The 16,484-nt window shown below is 35.6% G+C and overlaps 1 protein-coding gene and 1 long non-coding RNA gene across 2 annotated transcripts; one reads left to right on the top strand and one right to left on the bottom strand.

Annotated features, from left to right (window-relative positions):
- Window positions 1–8: 8 nt before the first annotated feature.
- Window positions 9–15,001, bottom strand: tmem175 (transmembrane protein 175). The gene is made up of 10 exons (XM_042488315.2): window positions 13,113–15,001; window positions 11,521–11,559; window positions 11,181–11,278; window positions 11,014–11,065; window positions 10,198–10,233; window positions 9,997–10,080; window positions 8,446–8,610; window positions 8,198–8,276; window positions 6,868–7,003; window positions 9–5,989 (listed from the first exon to the last, which is right to left on the bottom strand). The coding sequence occupies exons 1-10, from the start codon at window positions 13,317–13,319 to the stop codon at window positions 5,317–5,319; spliced, it is 1,569 nt and encodes a 522-aa protein (XP_042344249.2). The 5' UTR covers window positions 13,320–15,001; the 3' UTR covers window positions 9–5,316.
- LOC148189671 (uncharacterized) lies at window positions 131–11,007 on the top strand. The gene is made up of 6 exons (XR_015776361.1): window positions 131–222; window positions 789–846; window positions 6,849–6,959; window positions 8,226–8,313; window positions 8,575–8,661; window positions 9,948–11,007. It is a non-coding gene; the product is annotated as an uncharacterized LOC148189671 (long non-coding RNA).
- Window positions 15,002–16,484: the final 1,483 nt, after the last annotated feature.

Raw genomic sequence — 16,484 nt, 5'->3', positions numbered from 1 at the left:
CTTTCACGTGCAAGGAACAACTTCAAATTTATTCACAAAACAAAGCTTGACAGTTTGTGATTTGACATTTGAGAAAAATGATTTTGCACGGTGTGAAAGAGCAAATGCAACGTTTTTCACTCATAAACAGGCAACGACGAAGCACTGAGAGCAGAAATCGGTCAAAGGGAATATTTGGACAAGGCCTCGTCTGACCTCCACAAACAGATCACCATGTTGAAGGTATTACAACAAAAGGCATTTTAAAAAATAGCTTGATTTCTTAATGTTAATTTGGTGTCTAAGGAAATTAAGAAGAGTAAAGATGCAGCTGTTGATCAAACATGAAGCTACAACTGACTGTAACTTAGAAAATATGCAAATACAGTTATTTATATTTAGGTAAACATGTCTGACAACATTTTGCATTCATTATTTTGGGATGAAAAGGGTGTCGTGATGATTGGCAAACAGATACAGGCATTTAGGGACTGTTTGTTATTTATGAGGGAAGATAGGTTGGTGCAAATAAGACGGGGCATGTCAAATACTTTTTCAATCACTGTTGAGGGACTTGTGTTTTTATTTTGGCATGCACATTTAAACGGCTGTATTTGTATTTATTTCACCCAGGGTTGCCCCCTGAAAGTCAGAGATTCGGATCATCGGTCGGAGACCCTCAGTCGACTGATGATCAAGTCGAACAGTCGATTTTTCTCTCTCTCCCTCTCTTTTGCTGGTGACCAAAACGTCCTCAGATTTTGCTGTGGTGTGAATGCTCTTGACTTTTGTGCTGCTCTTTGTTACAGGCAGCTGCAAACATTCAGGCAGCGGCACAAAGGAGGAGAGACCTTCTGCTCAGAAGAGGTGAATTTACAGCTCACAGCAACTTATTCTGCCTTCGTGTGCTCCTCAGAAATATTGCACTTTCAAGTCGTGCATTCGTAATTATGACATACAGATATTCAAGTGTTTTGGTCTGAAAAAAAGCCGCAAACATGGACACTACAAGTAAAAAGCTTGTTTTCTCGTGGTACCAAAAGCAGGTAGTACAAAGTCCCTTTGTGCTTAAGCGGCAGAATGAAGCACATAGATTCATATACTAAAATGTACAGCGGCTAAAAGTAAATACTTGGAACAAAATTATTAAATATATAGTGTTCTGCCGTCAATTATTGACACTGTTTTCATGCTTTCTATCATTTCTGCTGACTTGAAAAGTCACGCAAACGTCACAAATTAGCGACTTGAGCAACATCGAAATTTCCCTATTTCTGTAAAAATGACTTTGGAGGGTCGTTGATGTTCTCGTAACTCTCTAAATATAATATTTCTGAGGAGCATGTGAAGGCAGCGTTACTACGACACAGTCTCTTGTTTTTGTTTGATATCTAATGTCAGCAAAAAATGTTGCACATTTCCGATTGTTAGCGCAGTTAGCGTGCTTACGATAATACATAAATACCGCTGTTCACACTTGAAAACTTATGGGAAAAAAAATCATCCAATATTCATACTGAACGGTCCAATCAGACTCAACTAGCAAAATTCTCAGTCTGGTTAAGCTAATTTTACCTATTTTTTTTAAAGAAAACATGCCTTTAAGTTTGGAAGGCATTTTTACTCAAAAAAATGCTAAAATTATGTAATTTATCATGTCCAGAAACTGTAAAAACAGAAATTATATTATTATTAAATTTTCAAATATCTAGACAAACTGATCTTAAAATTGTGATATTTCATCCCATTATTCTACGTCACTCAAAATTTGGCAATAAAATAATGTTAATAAATAAAAAGTTTGCATGGAGTTATCAGCATGCTAATTTAATCGATGGTGTAGTGAGGGTCATGCATTTTCCACAGGTCACTCAGGGAGGCTAAAGGAAAAATATTTATAGTTTTCAGGAGGTGTAATTAATTAAAATAACAAATAAACAAACTAACAAAAAATGCAAAGTCACACTGCAGCCACCCCCTTTCTCGGATAAATAAATAACAGCCCCTTGTTCCTCCATAAAAAATCTGAAATGATTCTGCTCCCATCCTAATCGACAGACACTGATTACAGATAACTGGATACAAAAACATGTAACGTAAAAAAGATGAAAACATGAAATGAAAATTGTCCAACCAATCACAAACCAGCTTTTTCCCCTGCACACATTCAAAGCCAGCAGAGATTATTTCTCTTCCCTAAAAAGTGTTAATTTAATGAGCTTTAGTTCAGTCGTCTCTCTTTAATCACTAAGCCCCCTGTTAATATCTCTATTTTTTCTCCATCACCTGACAGGTTTCCAGTAAAGTGCGTCTCAGATTTGAGTCCCCTTTTGTATCAGGAGTAAACAGTAATTGTACATAATAACAACACGTGATCATAACTCAGCAGGACTATTTAACAGAAACAACAGTGACCTCTTCTGGAGAAATGTACTAGACCTGATTTACAAACGTCTTCATAAAAAACAGAACAATAATTTCCACTTGGAATAAACTGATTTGTTAAAGGAATAGTTCATATTTTTTGAAGTGGGGTTGTATGAGGTAGTTCTCCATACTATGTGTTTAACATACAGTAGATGGCAGTCTGCAAGCCCCCAGTTTGGAGAGCTGTGGAGGGGCAGCAACAAAACTTATTTTAGCCGTCTAAAAAAAGGCCTAAAGCTGTCAATGAACCTTTTGAAATATGGAGTGACGGCACTTTTTCTTGCTTTCAGATGCCTTTTAAAACTAATTAAACCTTTGAACACTGAGCAAATTGTTGCAATTTCTTTAAAAAACATGGGGGGAAAGGCAATTAGCAACTTGTTTTTAAAAATGTTCCACAAATTGAAAGAAATTAATAGATTTTGAAAAATGCTTTTAAACAAGCTAGGGGGAAAACTATGTGTATAACTGTCATAATTCAAGATTTGAAATTATGTTACAAAAGTATTTATATTTAAAGAACTTTTCCGGGTTGTTTATTATTTTTTTTATTTTGTTTATCTTTTTGGGTTTTAATTTTTTTTAAATTTATTTTAACAATTTTTCATGTAATTTTCACTAATTATTTGCTAATGTGGGGGTAATTTCTTCTATTTATTGCCCTTTCTCCATAATTTTGAAGGAAATCAAATCAGTTTGCACAGGTTTCAAAGGGTTAAGTGTGTAAAGTAAAGCAGTGAAAGCAGTTTACCAACCGGTTTCAGTTCCCCATATGTGCTCTTGTCAAAACCACTAGACAGACTTATTATCTTTGGTGGGATTTTTTTAGGTGTCTGAAATGCATTTTATCCCACCCACTGCAGTACACTGCTCTGCCTCTGAGGCAGTACTCCAATCCAGGATAAATACCTCAAACAACCTCACTTCAAAAGATCAGAGCTACCCCTTAAATATCATAAAATAAGATTGGATTTGACATTTAAGGACAAAATTCTCAAGAAAACCTGAATTCATTATCACTAAAACTACAAACCAACAACATTCATGCACCAATCTGGTCTGTTCTGCTTTAAAATATGCAGTTTCAGGGGTCATTTAAGTGCACAGTTGTCCTAAAAACATAAACAAACACACAAAAAATATTATGATACAACTAAAAAGGTGAGATTACATTCCAGTGGGTAGTACACCAAAATATCTTAGTGCAATTCTACGTTTTATGGCCGTACCCATTCAGTACAATATTTAAAGTGCAAATACTAAAGTCTCGAACCAAGTCAGCTGACCTGTTAGTTTTCTAACAGGTCAACTCCAACATTTACATCGGCCCAAATGTCTGAAAGAAGACAAACATGACAAAACAAAACTTCCCTTGTAGCACAAAAAGCATTTCAATACTTAAGCTACATTTCTTTTTCCCGTGTCTAAACTTGCAAATCTTCTCTGGCAAAAAGGAGGTTAAATAATAAATGTAGGCTAAATTAAAACCAGTTGGACGGACTTTTCGTCTTACAAACTTAGTTGGTGCCTGAAGTGAACTATAATTATAAAAACCTGTTCTACCTACATGTACAGTATAATTAACAAGTTGTGAGTTAGAAGATGATTTGAAGCCAAAATTAAACACAGAAAATTCTCATTTGTGAACTTTGTGCTGCTTCCAGACATTAAATCAAAGAGCGAAACCATTTTTAAAGTCATTTCAAACCTTTTCACGGCTTAAAGATGATTGTTGATTATTCGCTAATCAAAACTAGCATTGGTATATTTGTCCAAGATATTGTTTTAAGGCTTTTAAGTTTGGTATTTTTCAACCTAGACTCTATTTCACCACCGTTTTGTGTCTAATTGACTTCTGGGAAAAAACAAATTTTAAAGTTTGTCCAATTTTTTGCCACCGACAGGCTCAGATTTTCTCTGGAAGTGTCTGACAACATTAAGGAAATGATCCCTACAGAGAGAGAGCAAGAAACTCAACTCGCTTTGCATGGGGGCCAATTTTGCAAAATGACAGGGGCCAGTCACAGTGACCTCATACGTGTTTCTGGGATTTTCGGGCCATTTCTAGGATTTTAGGACGTTTTTAGGATTTTTGGATGTTTCTAGGATTTTCGGATGTTTCTAGGATTTTCGGAAATTTCAAGGATTTTAGGCGCATTGCTAGGATTTAAGGACATTTGTAGGAGTTTAGGAAGTTTCTGGGATTTTTGGCAATTTCTAGGATTTAAGGGAGGTTCAACGATTTTAGGACGTTTGTAGGATTTTAGGAGATTTCGAGGATGTTAGGAAGTTTCAAAGATTTATGGACATTTCTAGGATTTTTCGAGGTTTCAAGGATTTTTAGGTGATTTCTAGGACTTTTGGACGTTTTTAGGATTTTTGGAGGTTTCAAGGATTTTTAGGACATTTCCTGAAATGTTTCGAAACATTTACGGCTGTAGGGATCCTTTCCAATAATGTAAGACCTTTTGAATCCTGTCAGTGGCAACAATAAGCTCTTTTAATGGACGTAAATTGATGATCCCCCACATACTTACTTTGCAGTCTGTTTCCCTCCACACTGGACCAGTTTAAAAAGCTTTTGTTCCCAATTAGTCTCTTAGACACAAAAACTTGACAAAATAGAGGCTGAAAAATAACAAACTAACCCTTTAAAGAGATCAAATGAGTGGACTTGCTTTGGTTCAGTATCCTTCAGTACTCTGGTCCTCCTCCGTACTTAAACACGTCGCGTCTAATGCCATGTGCACTGATCGCATGATTTGAACCAGTTTAAATCAAAAGATAATCACCTTCTTCTACGTGTGATTCCTGACTCAATCTCTCTCTTTCAGACTCTGAGCATTTTAGCAACAATGCCTCACAGCTCTGCCAGCTAGCTTGATTTTTTGTGGCCACTTCCTAAGCGAGCTAGGTCACTAAAGCGTTGAACGGCACTCTGGTTTCGTCATCGTCCTCCTCTATGACGCCCCTCTGGTCGGGCCTGTCGGGACAGAAGATTAGCCGTAACAACGCTAGCCCGACCCGCACCAACAGCCTCAGCAAGAGAAAAGCAAAAGGCACCGTGATCTCCATCAGGTGGAAAATTGGGGCGCTGAATTTACTCAAAATACACGTTAGGAAAAACGTCCCCAGAGCTACGCAGGGGTACAGAGCTAGCTTAGCGAGCATAAACACGTGCTCGCGCCCGCCATATCGCACGTAGGGGTGCAACGTTTCCTGTTCGTTGTAGAGAGCGACCACCCAAATAGCGAGCTGAAATATTCCTGCGAAGAAGATGATCACACAGCTGATCTGAATGGCTTCCAGTTCGTTGCGGGAGTTGTGCGGGAATTCGTGCGTTAGCTGGTAGGCTAAAGGCAACCCACCGACGAACGCCAGCGAGAAGGTGTTCAGCAGGCCCATGAAACGCGTCGCCTTGGTGACGTGGAGGAAAAGCGAGTGGTGCACAAACCAGAGGAGGCCGACGGTGGCGAAGGAGCCAAAGTAGGCGAGATACTCCGGGCCGTACTCCTGCATGGCCGCGATCAGGCTGCCGCCAAACTTCTTCTGCACGACGGCCGGGTCGGGAACATTGTCCTCGCTACAGGAAGTAACCAGAGAGGAGAGACATTAAGAGGTTTCTCATTACAATTAAATGGACTTTTTTCATATTATTAACCCTTTAAAACCTGAGCAAATAAACTTGATTTCTTAAAAAAAAAACCATGGGGATGAAGTCAGTGAGCTACTAAAAAAAAGATGAAAAAATTAGCAAGAAAATAGTTTCAAAAAAATATGCAGGAAATTATCTGAAATTAATATTTTATAAAAAAGAAAAGAAAATGTATAAAAAGCAACAACAAGAAAATGACCTGGAAAAGATGCTTTGAAAAATAATAATAATTCTGCAATTTAATTTGAAATATGATATAATGATATTTATACCCTTGCTTCTTAAAAAATAGTTTTCTGAATCTGTTAATTTACTTCAGTTTGTGAAAATTAACAGCAAAGAAAAATCCAAAACAGACAAAAAATAAATAAAAACAACGTATCGGAAAGTTAAAGAAAAAAAACAAGAAAATGACCTGGGAGAAAAGTGCTGAAAAATTATAATAATTCTGCAATTTCATTTTGAACACATTAGAAACAAAGTTTTCTGGACATATTTCCTGGTGTGTTGTTGTCCTGAGTCATAACGGTAAACGTTATTAAAAACCGTTCCTGCTTTCCTTTGTGCTGCAGTCGGGTCTTAATACCGCCAGATAAAACTTTACTTGAATTCATCAAGAATTTTCCCAGGTTTTGGATTTTTCTTTCACCATTCAGGTGAAATTTTTTCCATGAATTTAACGTAACACGAGGTGTGTAACTGATATAATAATGGTGAAATAATGTTTCTTTGTATTTGTAAATGCAGTTACATTTATATGCATTCATCCTTTGTCATCTTATTTAAGGAAATAAAGAGAAACGCACCATATGTCCAGGATGAGAAGCGTTGCTACGATGGCGTAAACTCCATCGCTGAAAGCCTCCACTCGGTCCTTGCTGAGCGGCTCGTTAGGCAGGTACGTGTAAAACAACATGGAGTCTGGAGTCTCCTCCACCTGACCTGAAACAGACAACATTCAGTTATTGTTTTAGAAAAGTGATGCAAATGATTTATATCTTCCTAAAATAAATCTACATCAACACATAAAGGTCCAGTGTGGAGGATTTGGGGGAATATTTTGTCAAAAGTTAAATATAAAGTGTTTTTCATTTGTGTTAATTCACCTAAAAAATAAGAATCAATGTGTTTTTGTAACCTTAATCACCATGTTTCTTTTCAAAAAATTACGTTTTATTGTCATAATTTCATGTATCTTTATTATTACATGGTATATGAATTTATGCCATTTATTTTATTTTTTTTTTTTAATTAAAAATTACATGAATAGATGTGTCACCCAGTGGTACATCAGAATAGCAAACAATCTACATATAAAAATACATAAAAATGGATGATGACAGTGGTCACAATACGTATTCAAATCTTTTATTGTAATTTTAAAATAGTAGTAATATCTCTAAAAAAAATAAATAAAAAATAAAGAAAAAAAAATAAAAATAGGCAATACATGAATAAATAAAAATTACAAAACACAAAAATACATAAATAAAAGTTACAAAATATGATACAAGGAGCAACATATGGTAATACATATAAAACATGAAAAATATGAACATGTACTGTATATTTGTGTGTGTGTACAATAAAGACTTACGTACTTACACACACACACACACACACACACACACACACGCATACAAAAAAAAAGAAAAACCGCCACGCTTCTACAGGTGCCCAAAATGGACAAACCAAACACTCGCTCTAGATACGTACATTCACATTTTTGAGTCAGCTACTGTAGTTAGTAGCAACAATTGTCAGAGAAACACACATTTGTAATGTGAAACTGCTTTATGGCATGTTTTTACTGATTTAAAACACAGGGTCCCCCCCTTTGTTTTTTAGAGACAAAACCTGCCTTTGCAGATAATTCGGTTCCCGGTAAAAACCTTTTGAACATCTGGATAAATAATAAGGTGAACACATATCAGCAAGTGCGGGGCCCTCGACCTGTGTACAATGTACTAAACAGCACTGAAAAACCTTAAACTAATAACTAAGGAGAAATCTGAACTTTGTGTCTGGACCAGCTGGGAACCACTGATTTCCCGCTGATTTTCTTTAGTACCGGCCAGAAGTGAACACATATTTAATAGGTTTCTTCTTCCTGTTAAGATAAAATAAAACACTTACCAATTGCTTTGCTGCGACACCACTTCAGAGACTGGGAGATGTACGGCAGGAAGATGACGATCGCCAACAGCACGTACGACTGAGACAAAATGAAAACGTCACTACAAACAATTCAGGTACATTTCTTGTACTTTTTTAATAATAGCTTTTTGGGTAAAGTCTTATATATTGCTCATTGCCTTCTTCCCATGTATTTGAAAGAAATTAAGCCAATTTCGTCAGATCTTAAAGGGTTAAACAGCTCGTACCAGCTGGAAAAAGATGAAGGAGAAGATGCTGGCGAAGAAGCACATGAGGGGAACCCGCATGATGACTTTGAGGATGTGTTGTTTGTAGAAAGTTTGGTTCTCTGAGATCTGGATCTGCTCGTTCAGCAGGAAGGGGCGGCTGAAGGCGTACAGCACAATCACCGACTGCGGGAACAAGACGTGGAGGATTATGAACGCACAGGATGGAAATAAGAGGTAAATAAGGTTGTTTTTTTTTTTAAACAAAACTCCCAAAACTCCGAGCAAAGGACCAAAAATTAAAATCAAACAGCCGTTGCTAAGGGCAAAGCTTATCTGCGGAGACACTCATTGGTGCCAACTTGGTTCCAACAAAATATTTAGATATAAATAGGAAAATGAGCCTGTTTATATATAAAGTTTTGTTACAAGTGTCATCTTATTTAATGAATTTGTATAAAAATGTCCTGGAACCAGCAGCAGATGTGCCCCCATGTGCCTGTACCACCTGAATCTAAAGCTGGCAGAAAAAATCCTAAATAATATGAGTTAACAGCAAATCTTTAAAACATTAATATAATTCATTATTTCTCCTCAGACGTTACAGAGAGCCGTTAATACAGGTGCATCTCTCACTGCACACTGAGCCAAGAGAAATAAACTTAGAGACTGCACTGAAAATGTTTTTTAAGGGAAACTGCCAACAAATATGGGGTTAAAACAGAAGTTTTCATTTGATAAAGATGTCTTGTGAATTTTGAAAAAATTATGTCATCCACAATTTTTTAAATACATTTCGCCTTTTTGACTTTTTGACTTTTCAACACTCTTAAAAGTTAAGGGACATGTTCAGATCACACCCAAAATGTTCAGCTTTGTATACTTCACCAGCAGGGCACCTGCCTACTAATTAATCCTATTATCATTATTATTATTATTATTATTATTATTATTATTATTATTATTATTATTAATAATAATAAACTTCATTTGTACAGCACCTTTCATACCAAAAATGCAGCCCAGCGTGCTTTACAAGAAGGAAATTAAATTCACCAAGCATTTCACATCAAAACACATAAAAGACATAACAAAACCTGCATGCAAAAAGAAAATAAAATCAGAATAGATTAATTAGAATGCTGCTTCAAATGGATAAAATCCACTTGATAATAATGGTAAAAGTAAGATAAAATAAGCATCAAATTTTAGTACACAGAATGCATAACATAAAATGGAAAATAAAATATAACCCACTGACATTATTAATAAAATGAGCATAAAAATAGAGTATATAAAATGAGAGATACATTTTTAGTTTTCTTTTAAAAATATTTAGCAAGGCGGCCTCTTTGATGTGTGGCATATACATTTTAATTAATTCATTTGAATACATTTTAAAGTAATTAATAGGTCTACTTTGAAGTTTTCCCAAAATATGTCAGTAAAAAAATATTTTCTTCCGCTTATATCTTATTTACAGCGACACAGCTGACTAGGCCTGTTTGTGTTCATATGTGCAGTATATTTGCTCTCCAGAAGGACTGAATTTAAACACTTCAGTCGGTTTACCTGAATGATGCCCATCACCATCACACAGCCACAGAAGAGCAAAATCCCGAGGATGTTCTCGGGGAACGTCGCCATCAGAGCGAACTGCAAAGACCCGACACGCAGCAAGATTACAGCCTGAATGACATCAGTGCGCTCGACGGTTATTTATGCAAACAGCGTGATCGAGTCAGCTGCCATTTAGCCGCCGCGGTGACTCACCGTGTACGGGAGAAATGTTATCAGCATCATGCACGCCTGAAACAAAACCGAAAATGGAAGTTTGCATTAGGAAGAAGGAAACGTGCTAAAAACAAGTTTCTTTCACAGGTAAAATATTTAAAGCATAAATGTGGTTTTCTCTCAGCAGAGAAAGTGAAAATGCCAAAATAATTAGTATTTTATTAGGTATTAATTGATGAATTTTATTTTTAATATTATGATGAAGTTGTCTAAAAAATTAGTTTTCAACATGCACTGATTTATGTGACACATGTTATATATAACTCAGTTAATGTGCAGGTCTCAAAAATCCCAATTCAGTCCTTTCAGATTCAGAAACACTTTGATCCCAGGGGGTAAATTTGGTATGTAAATATGTAAAAATATAAAACTAGTATGTAAAAATATAAAACAATGTGCCTTATGTTACAATATAATGTATAAAACTAGTATATAATGTTAGAACATGTGTCTATGATGCAACGATGTACACAAAATATATACATAAGGAAGAAGAATAATTCAAATATATACAATATGTGTAACAGATATTAAATATAGCCTCTTTTTTTGCCTTTTTATATTAAAAAAAAAACATGAAACTAGATATACTTGTTATATAACGTGAAATAAGAATAAGAACTTCATGTTTTTGCAGTCATATTAGCACACTTATGTATGAACTTCATCTAACCCTCCTTAATAAAATATGCAAAATTCATATTACTTATAAATTATAAAAAATACTTAAGTTAACAAATAAAAAATGCCGGCATAATATTTAATACACAGTGATGGCACCGATTTTGTACTTACGAGGTTCAGCAGTGCAAGGCAATCATCAATGCGTACAATTACTTGAAATAACCTGCGAGATTCAACATAAAGAACCAGCAAAAAGATGAATTATAATCCCTCAAACTCCCATACTACGATTACTACTACTAATAAAACTAATAATAGTGATAATACTAATAAGTCACCTGATGTGAGCGGCCCATGCAACAGTGACAATCAGGAATGTCATCAAGTAAACGGCGATCTTTGTCGTCAGCAGAAGCTGAACGCTCTCCCTCAACTCCTGAAAAACAAACTCAGATTTAAAACACGTCGCCTGATTTTATCACTATATAAATACACTTCAATAGTATCACTGCAAACTTGTTTGTAGTACATCAAGTACATTCAAATGAACTCCGATGACCTTAACTGATACACACCTCTGCAGTATCACAACATTACCACTGAATATTCCTCGTTCTGTAGGCTTTATAGGAAGAAAACAGTGACTATTACACACGTGTTATTACTGACAAACATTACCTCATTATCTTCCATCTTTGTGTGAGCCACAGGTAATATCTGTGAGTAAAGGAAACTGCATTAGAGGAGATACCAGGTGTTCAGAGAAAGTGACGTGATATTTAACACCTGTAGAAACAATCTGATCTTTGTTTTCAAAACCAGCCTTTACTACTAATACTACTAATACTACTAATACTACTGTTGCTACTGTTTTGCCTACGAATGTCAAATACAGACGTGAGGAAAAACAACAGTTCCTCTCATATCATGTTTGTATAATAAACATGTAGTATGCAGTACCTACTGCATACTACCTGAAGTATGTAGTGTCTTTAGTATGTAGTACCTGCAAGATGTAATATCTGTAGTTTTCAGTACATGTAGTATGCAATACCTGCAGTGTGTAATACCTGTAGTGTATAGTACATGTAGTATGCAGTACCTGCCCTTTGTAAGACCTGTGGTACATAGTACCTGCAGTATGTAATACCTGTGGTATATAGTATCTGCAGTATGTAATACTTACATTTTATAGTACCTGCAGTATGTAATACCTATAGTATATAATACCTGCAGTAAGTAAACTTATAGTATTGCACCCACAGTAAGTAATACTTGTGGTATATAGTACCTGCAGTATGTAATACCTATAGTATATAGTACCTGCAGTCTGTGATACTCCTAGTAAATAGCACCCATAGTATGTCATACTTGTTGTATATTGTAACTGCAGTGTGTAATACCTATAATATATAGTACCAGCAGTACATAATACTCATAGTATATAGTACCTGCAGTACATAATACTCATAGTATATCGTACCTGCAGTACATTACACTCATAGTATACAGTATAGTAACTGCAGTGTGTAATACTTATAGTATATAATACCTGCAGTATGCAATACCTGTAGTACCTGCAGTAGAAGGTAGATTTATTATAACACTCATATATATAATCACTAATCTATAATACTCACAGTATGTAGTATCTGCAGTATGTAATACTTGTAGTATATAGTACCTGCAGTGTGCAATACAGTATATATATAGTATTTGTAGTTTGTAATACTTGTATTATGTAGTACCCGCAGTATGTGTCTGCTGAAGATCACTGGCCAGCCTGTTGTCACTGAGGAGGACAGCTGGGTGTCTCTGTGTGTCTCTGTGCGTCTCAGTGTCTCTGTGTGTCTCTGTGTGTCCCTGTGTCTCTGTGTGTCTCTGTGTGTCTCTGTGTGTCCCTGTGTCTGTGTGTCTGTGTGTCTCTGTGTGTCTCTTTGTGTCCCTGTGTCTGTGTGTCTCTGTGTGTCTCTGTGTCTCTGTGTCCCTGTGTGTCTCTGTGTGTCTCTGTGTGTCTCTGTGTGTCCCTGTGTGTCCCTGTGTGTCTCTGGGTGTCTCAGTGTCTCTGTGTGTCTCTGTGTGTCCCTGTGTGTCCCTGTGTGTCTCTGTGTGTCCCTGTGTCTCTGTGTGTCTCTGTGTGTCTTTGTGTCCCTGTGTCTCTGTGTGTCTCTGTGTGTCTCTGTGTGTCTTTGTGTGTCTCTGTGTGTCCCTGTGTCTCTGTGTCTGTGTGTCCCTGTGTCTCTGTGTGTCTCTGTGTGTCAGTGTCTCACCATGACGGTGGCGATGATGGAGATGAGCGCATCGCTGTAGGCCAGCAGTCTGTGGGAGGACTGGGTGCCGCTGTGGCCGTCTCTGTCGGACGGAGTGACGCTCTCCGGGAACGAGGAGGAGGAGGCTGCGTGGCTCCTCGCGCCTCTCTTCTCCATCTCCTCCTCGACGTGATGCTCGATGATGTCGCTGTCGTCGGTTCCCTCCATGGCGGAGGAGCTAGAGGAGCGCGGAGGAGGCGGCGGCGGGGACCGTGGACCTGACGGACGGATCTGTTTGCAAACAACCGACAAACAGCTGACTGAGGGCGGGGAAACAGGAAGCGGCGGCCCGCTGTTTTCCTGTTGTCGGCAAAGATCGTTGATTGAGAAAGAGTACCCACTCTGTTGTTATGAACGGATCCAGATTTATTTATATTGTCCTGTTTTATGAGGATATGTATTTGTTTAAGTTTAGTTTGGACCTTTGTACTTTTACGTTAGTACTGTTTATTTTTTTCACCTGAAATTACAATGATTTAAAAAAAAAGTAAATTAACAGTTAATTTAACTGTAGTTATTTCACTCTTAAACAATTAAATTATTATTCATGTTTAATAATATTGTCAGAAATGGATCCAGATTTCCTTTTTTAAAAATGTGTGTGTGTCAAACAATTCAAGTATTATTATTGTTCATGTTTTATAATAATTTGTAGTTTATTGTTGCACACATTGTAACATTTTATATAGTGTATTAAGTATGCCACTGTTAACTGTTAACTGTTGGTTAATAATTGGTTTGTAGGCCTGTATCATCTGCCAACCAAATGATGTTTATTACAGATGCCCTTCACAAAATTTATTAGCCATTTAATAACGTATAATCATCAATTGTAACTATAATAGCTATCTATGAATGTTTATAGACAGTGTATAAACCCATTATTAAGGATTATCAAATGCTTAGTAGACTATAATATACAACATGTTATAATGTGTGCAACAATAAACGATTAAAAAACATAAGGTAAGTACACCAATAATTATTATTGCATTGTTTATTAACAATAAAATTACTATTAAGTATTATATATTTTATATATATTATATTATTATTATATTATTATATATATTATATTATATTAATAGTTATATATTATATATATAACTATTAACATAGATCGACTTTACAATAGCTATCCATATAATGTTAGTCAGTTTACAAACCATTTATTAACCATTAACAAGTATTGTACATTTGTTATCTGTTAAATATCTATTTCAGTTTATCATTTTTAATGATTGTCATCATAAAGTCTCTCTTATATTTTAAAACATAATAGATATGATAAATTCAGATTCCTCCCTTGCCAACATTTGTAAAGCTAAATTTCTTAAAACCAGAGACTTTTAATGTTGGGCAGTTTAGTTCGTGGATAAAGGGGCAGAGTGAGACCTCTGTAGCTGGTATCTTTTCTCCGATGACTGTGCTTGGACTTTGATAAATAAATTGTAAGAATGTAAATCAGATTTAATGCAGTTTAACGATGCGTTTTGAGTCCAATAAGCCTTATTTGCAAGCAAAACCAAGTACTGATAATACAGACAAAAAATTAATTTGACGAGCGATGTTTCATGTACTAATTCAATTTAGTGTTGTTGTGCACTTTTACTTTTTTGTTTGATGTATTATTGAAGTACATTTTGTAAATGTACGATTTTATTAAACTTTTCTCATTTATCAATTGTGTGCCATCTGAAGGGGATGTATTGGTAAGATCAGCTGATGTTCCCATCAAGTGAAAACAAGGACAGTGGACATATTATAAATGAAATATTAGTATAATTCTGCATGGTATATAAAAACAGTTTTTAACTATTGTTATTCGTATTATTCTTATCATCATTGTCATCATTTAATAAAAAAATAATAATTAAAAAATCATCATCATCATCACCCTTATTATTAAAACACAATTTTAAAAGTATTTTCTCCAGCCACTAACCTTAAACTGTTGGCCTATGAAAATGTAAACGAAATTAATAGATTATTAAATAATTGATTGATAAATTAATAAATAGTATAAAAAGTATTTTCTCCAGTCACTGACTTTAAACTGTAGGCCTCTAAAAATGGAAAATAAATGAATACATGAATGGGTTAATAAATAAACAGATGAATAAATAAACAAATTGCTACTACTACTACTACTACTACTTCTACTATTAATAGTAATAATACTATTTTTTATTATTATTTATTTATTTATGCATGTATTTATTTATTATACTATTAATTAAAAATATATTTTATTTATTTTCGCTTTTTATGGGCCTTCATTTTAAGGACAGAGGCTGCAGAGAGTAGTTTTAAAACGTTTTAAATGTTTAAAATGTTTTAAATGAGGTTAGCAAAGTCAGTCAAGTGAACACTGCGCATGCTCGCTCTGGGCTGATTGGCCGTTGCCCAGCTGCGCTCTGATTGGTTATTCGCTGTGTCGTCATTGTTCTCGCGGTAGTTTGAATTGGCGTCAACTGTCGCCGTGAAGGACACAGATTATCGTCCACGGGACACTTTTAAGTTTGTCTTTCGAAGTGAAACGTGAAATTAAATGTTTTAAACCACATTTCTGGTCAAAAATAAGCAGTTTTATCGTGGAGGAGTTCTCCGACAACAAAACGGCTAACTGCTAGCTTACTGAAGAAGACGCTGTTTGTCTTTCGGTGTGTCTTTTTCGGAGAGGACAGTACCTTCAGGATGTCAAACACCTGTCTGAGAGGACTATAAGCGTAAAAGCAGCTGGACTACACGGTGAAATCGAGAATGGAGCAGTGAAACGGACGCTGAGGAGGACAGGTGAGTGTCCTGTGGTGTTTACCTGTGTTTACCTGAGTGGGAAAAGCGAAATGTTGTCATGGTTTTACATCTGTCCAAAATAATGTTAGTTGTTTTACTATTTTACTCCCACCGGTGTTGTTTATGTCCCCTCTCGGGGTGTGTACATGCGTGGGAAAGGCCTGACAGAATAAGTCAACAACACTTATTTTAAGGTCAGCAAAAATACCTTAAATCAAACACGAGTTTTGGGGCAACACATACAGATTACACATACTATTTTATTTTTATTTTTTTGACTTGATTTTTCAAACTTTCGAAATAATGGGTTATTTTATGTTATTTCGAACATGCAAAAATGGAGAAATTACGCAAAGTTGGGGGAGCATTGAACCACATGCAGATAACTTGTAGTTTAATTTTTAATTATTTTTTTAAATTATTTTTTTATTTGACTTGATTTTTGAAATTATGTTATTTTAAATATGTAAAAAAAAATGGACGTTAAATAACATTGGTGTGGGAGAATTGAACCACATGCAGATAAATAGTTATTTT

The sequence above is a fragment of the Plectropomus leopardus genome, chromosome 4 (assembly GCF_026936395.1).
Source record: "Plectropomus leopardus strain MGB_pleo_1.0 chromosome 4, ASM2693639v1, whole genome shotgun sequence".
Classification (NCBI taxonomy): Eukaryota; Metazoa; Chordata; class Actinopteri; order Perciformes; family Serranidae; genus Plectropomus; species Plectropomus leopardus.
The sequence above is the reverse complement of the archived record's forward strand: the minus strand, read 5'-3'. Positions and strand labels throughout refer to the sequence as shown.

Coding starts and splice junctions, on each gene's coding strand:
- tmem175 (XM_042488315.2), bottom strand. CDS start 13,319: ATGGAGGGAACCGACGACAGCGACATCATCGAGCATCACGTCGAGGAG. Junction 11,066..11,180: donor GCATGGGCCGCTCACATCAG/GTGACTTATTAG, acceptor TGAATCTCGCAG/GTTATTTCAAGTAATTGTAC. Junction 8,277..8,445: donor CCTTCATCTTTTTCCAGCTG/GTACGAGCTGTT, acceptor ATTTTGTCTCAG/TCGTACGTGCTGTTGGCGAT.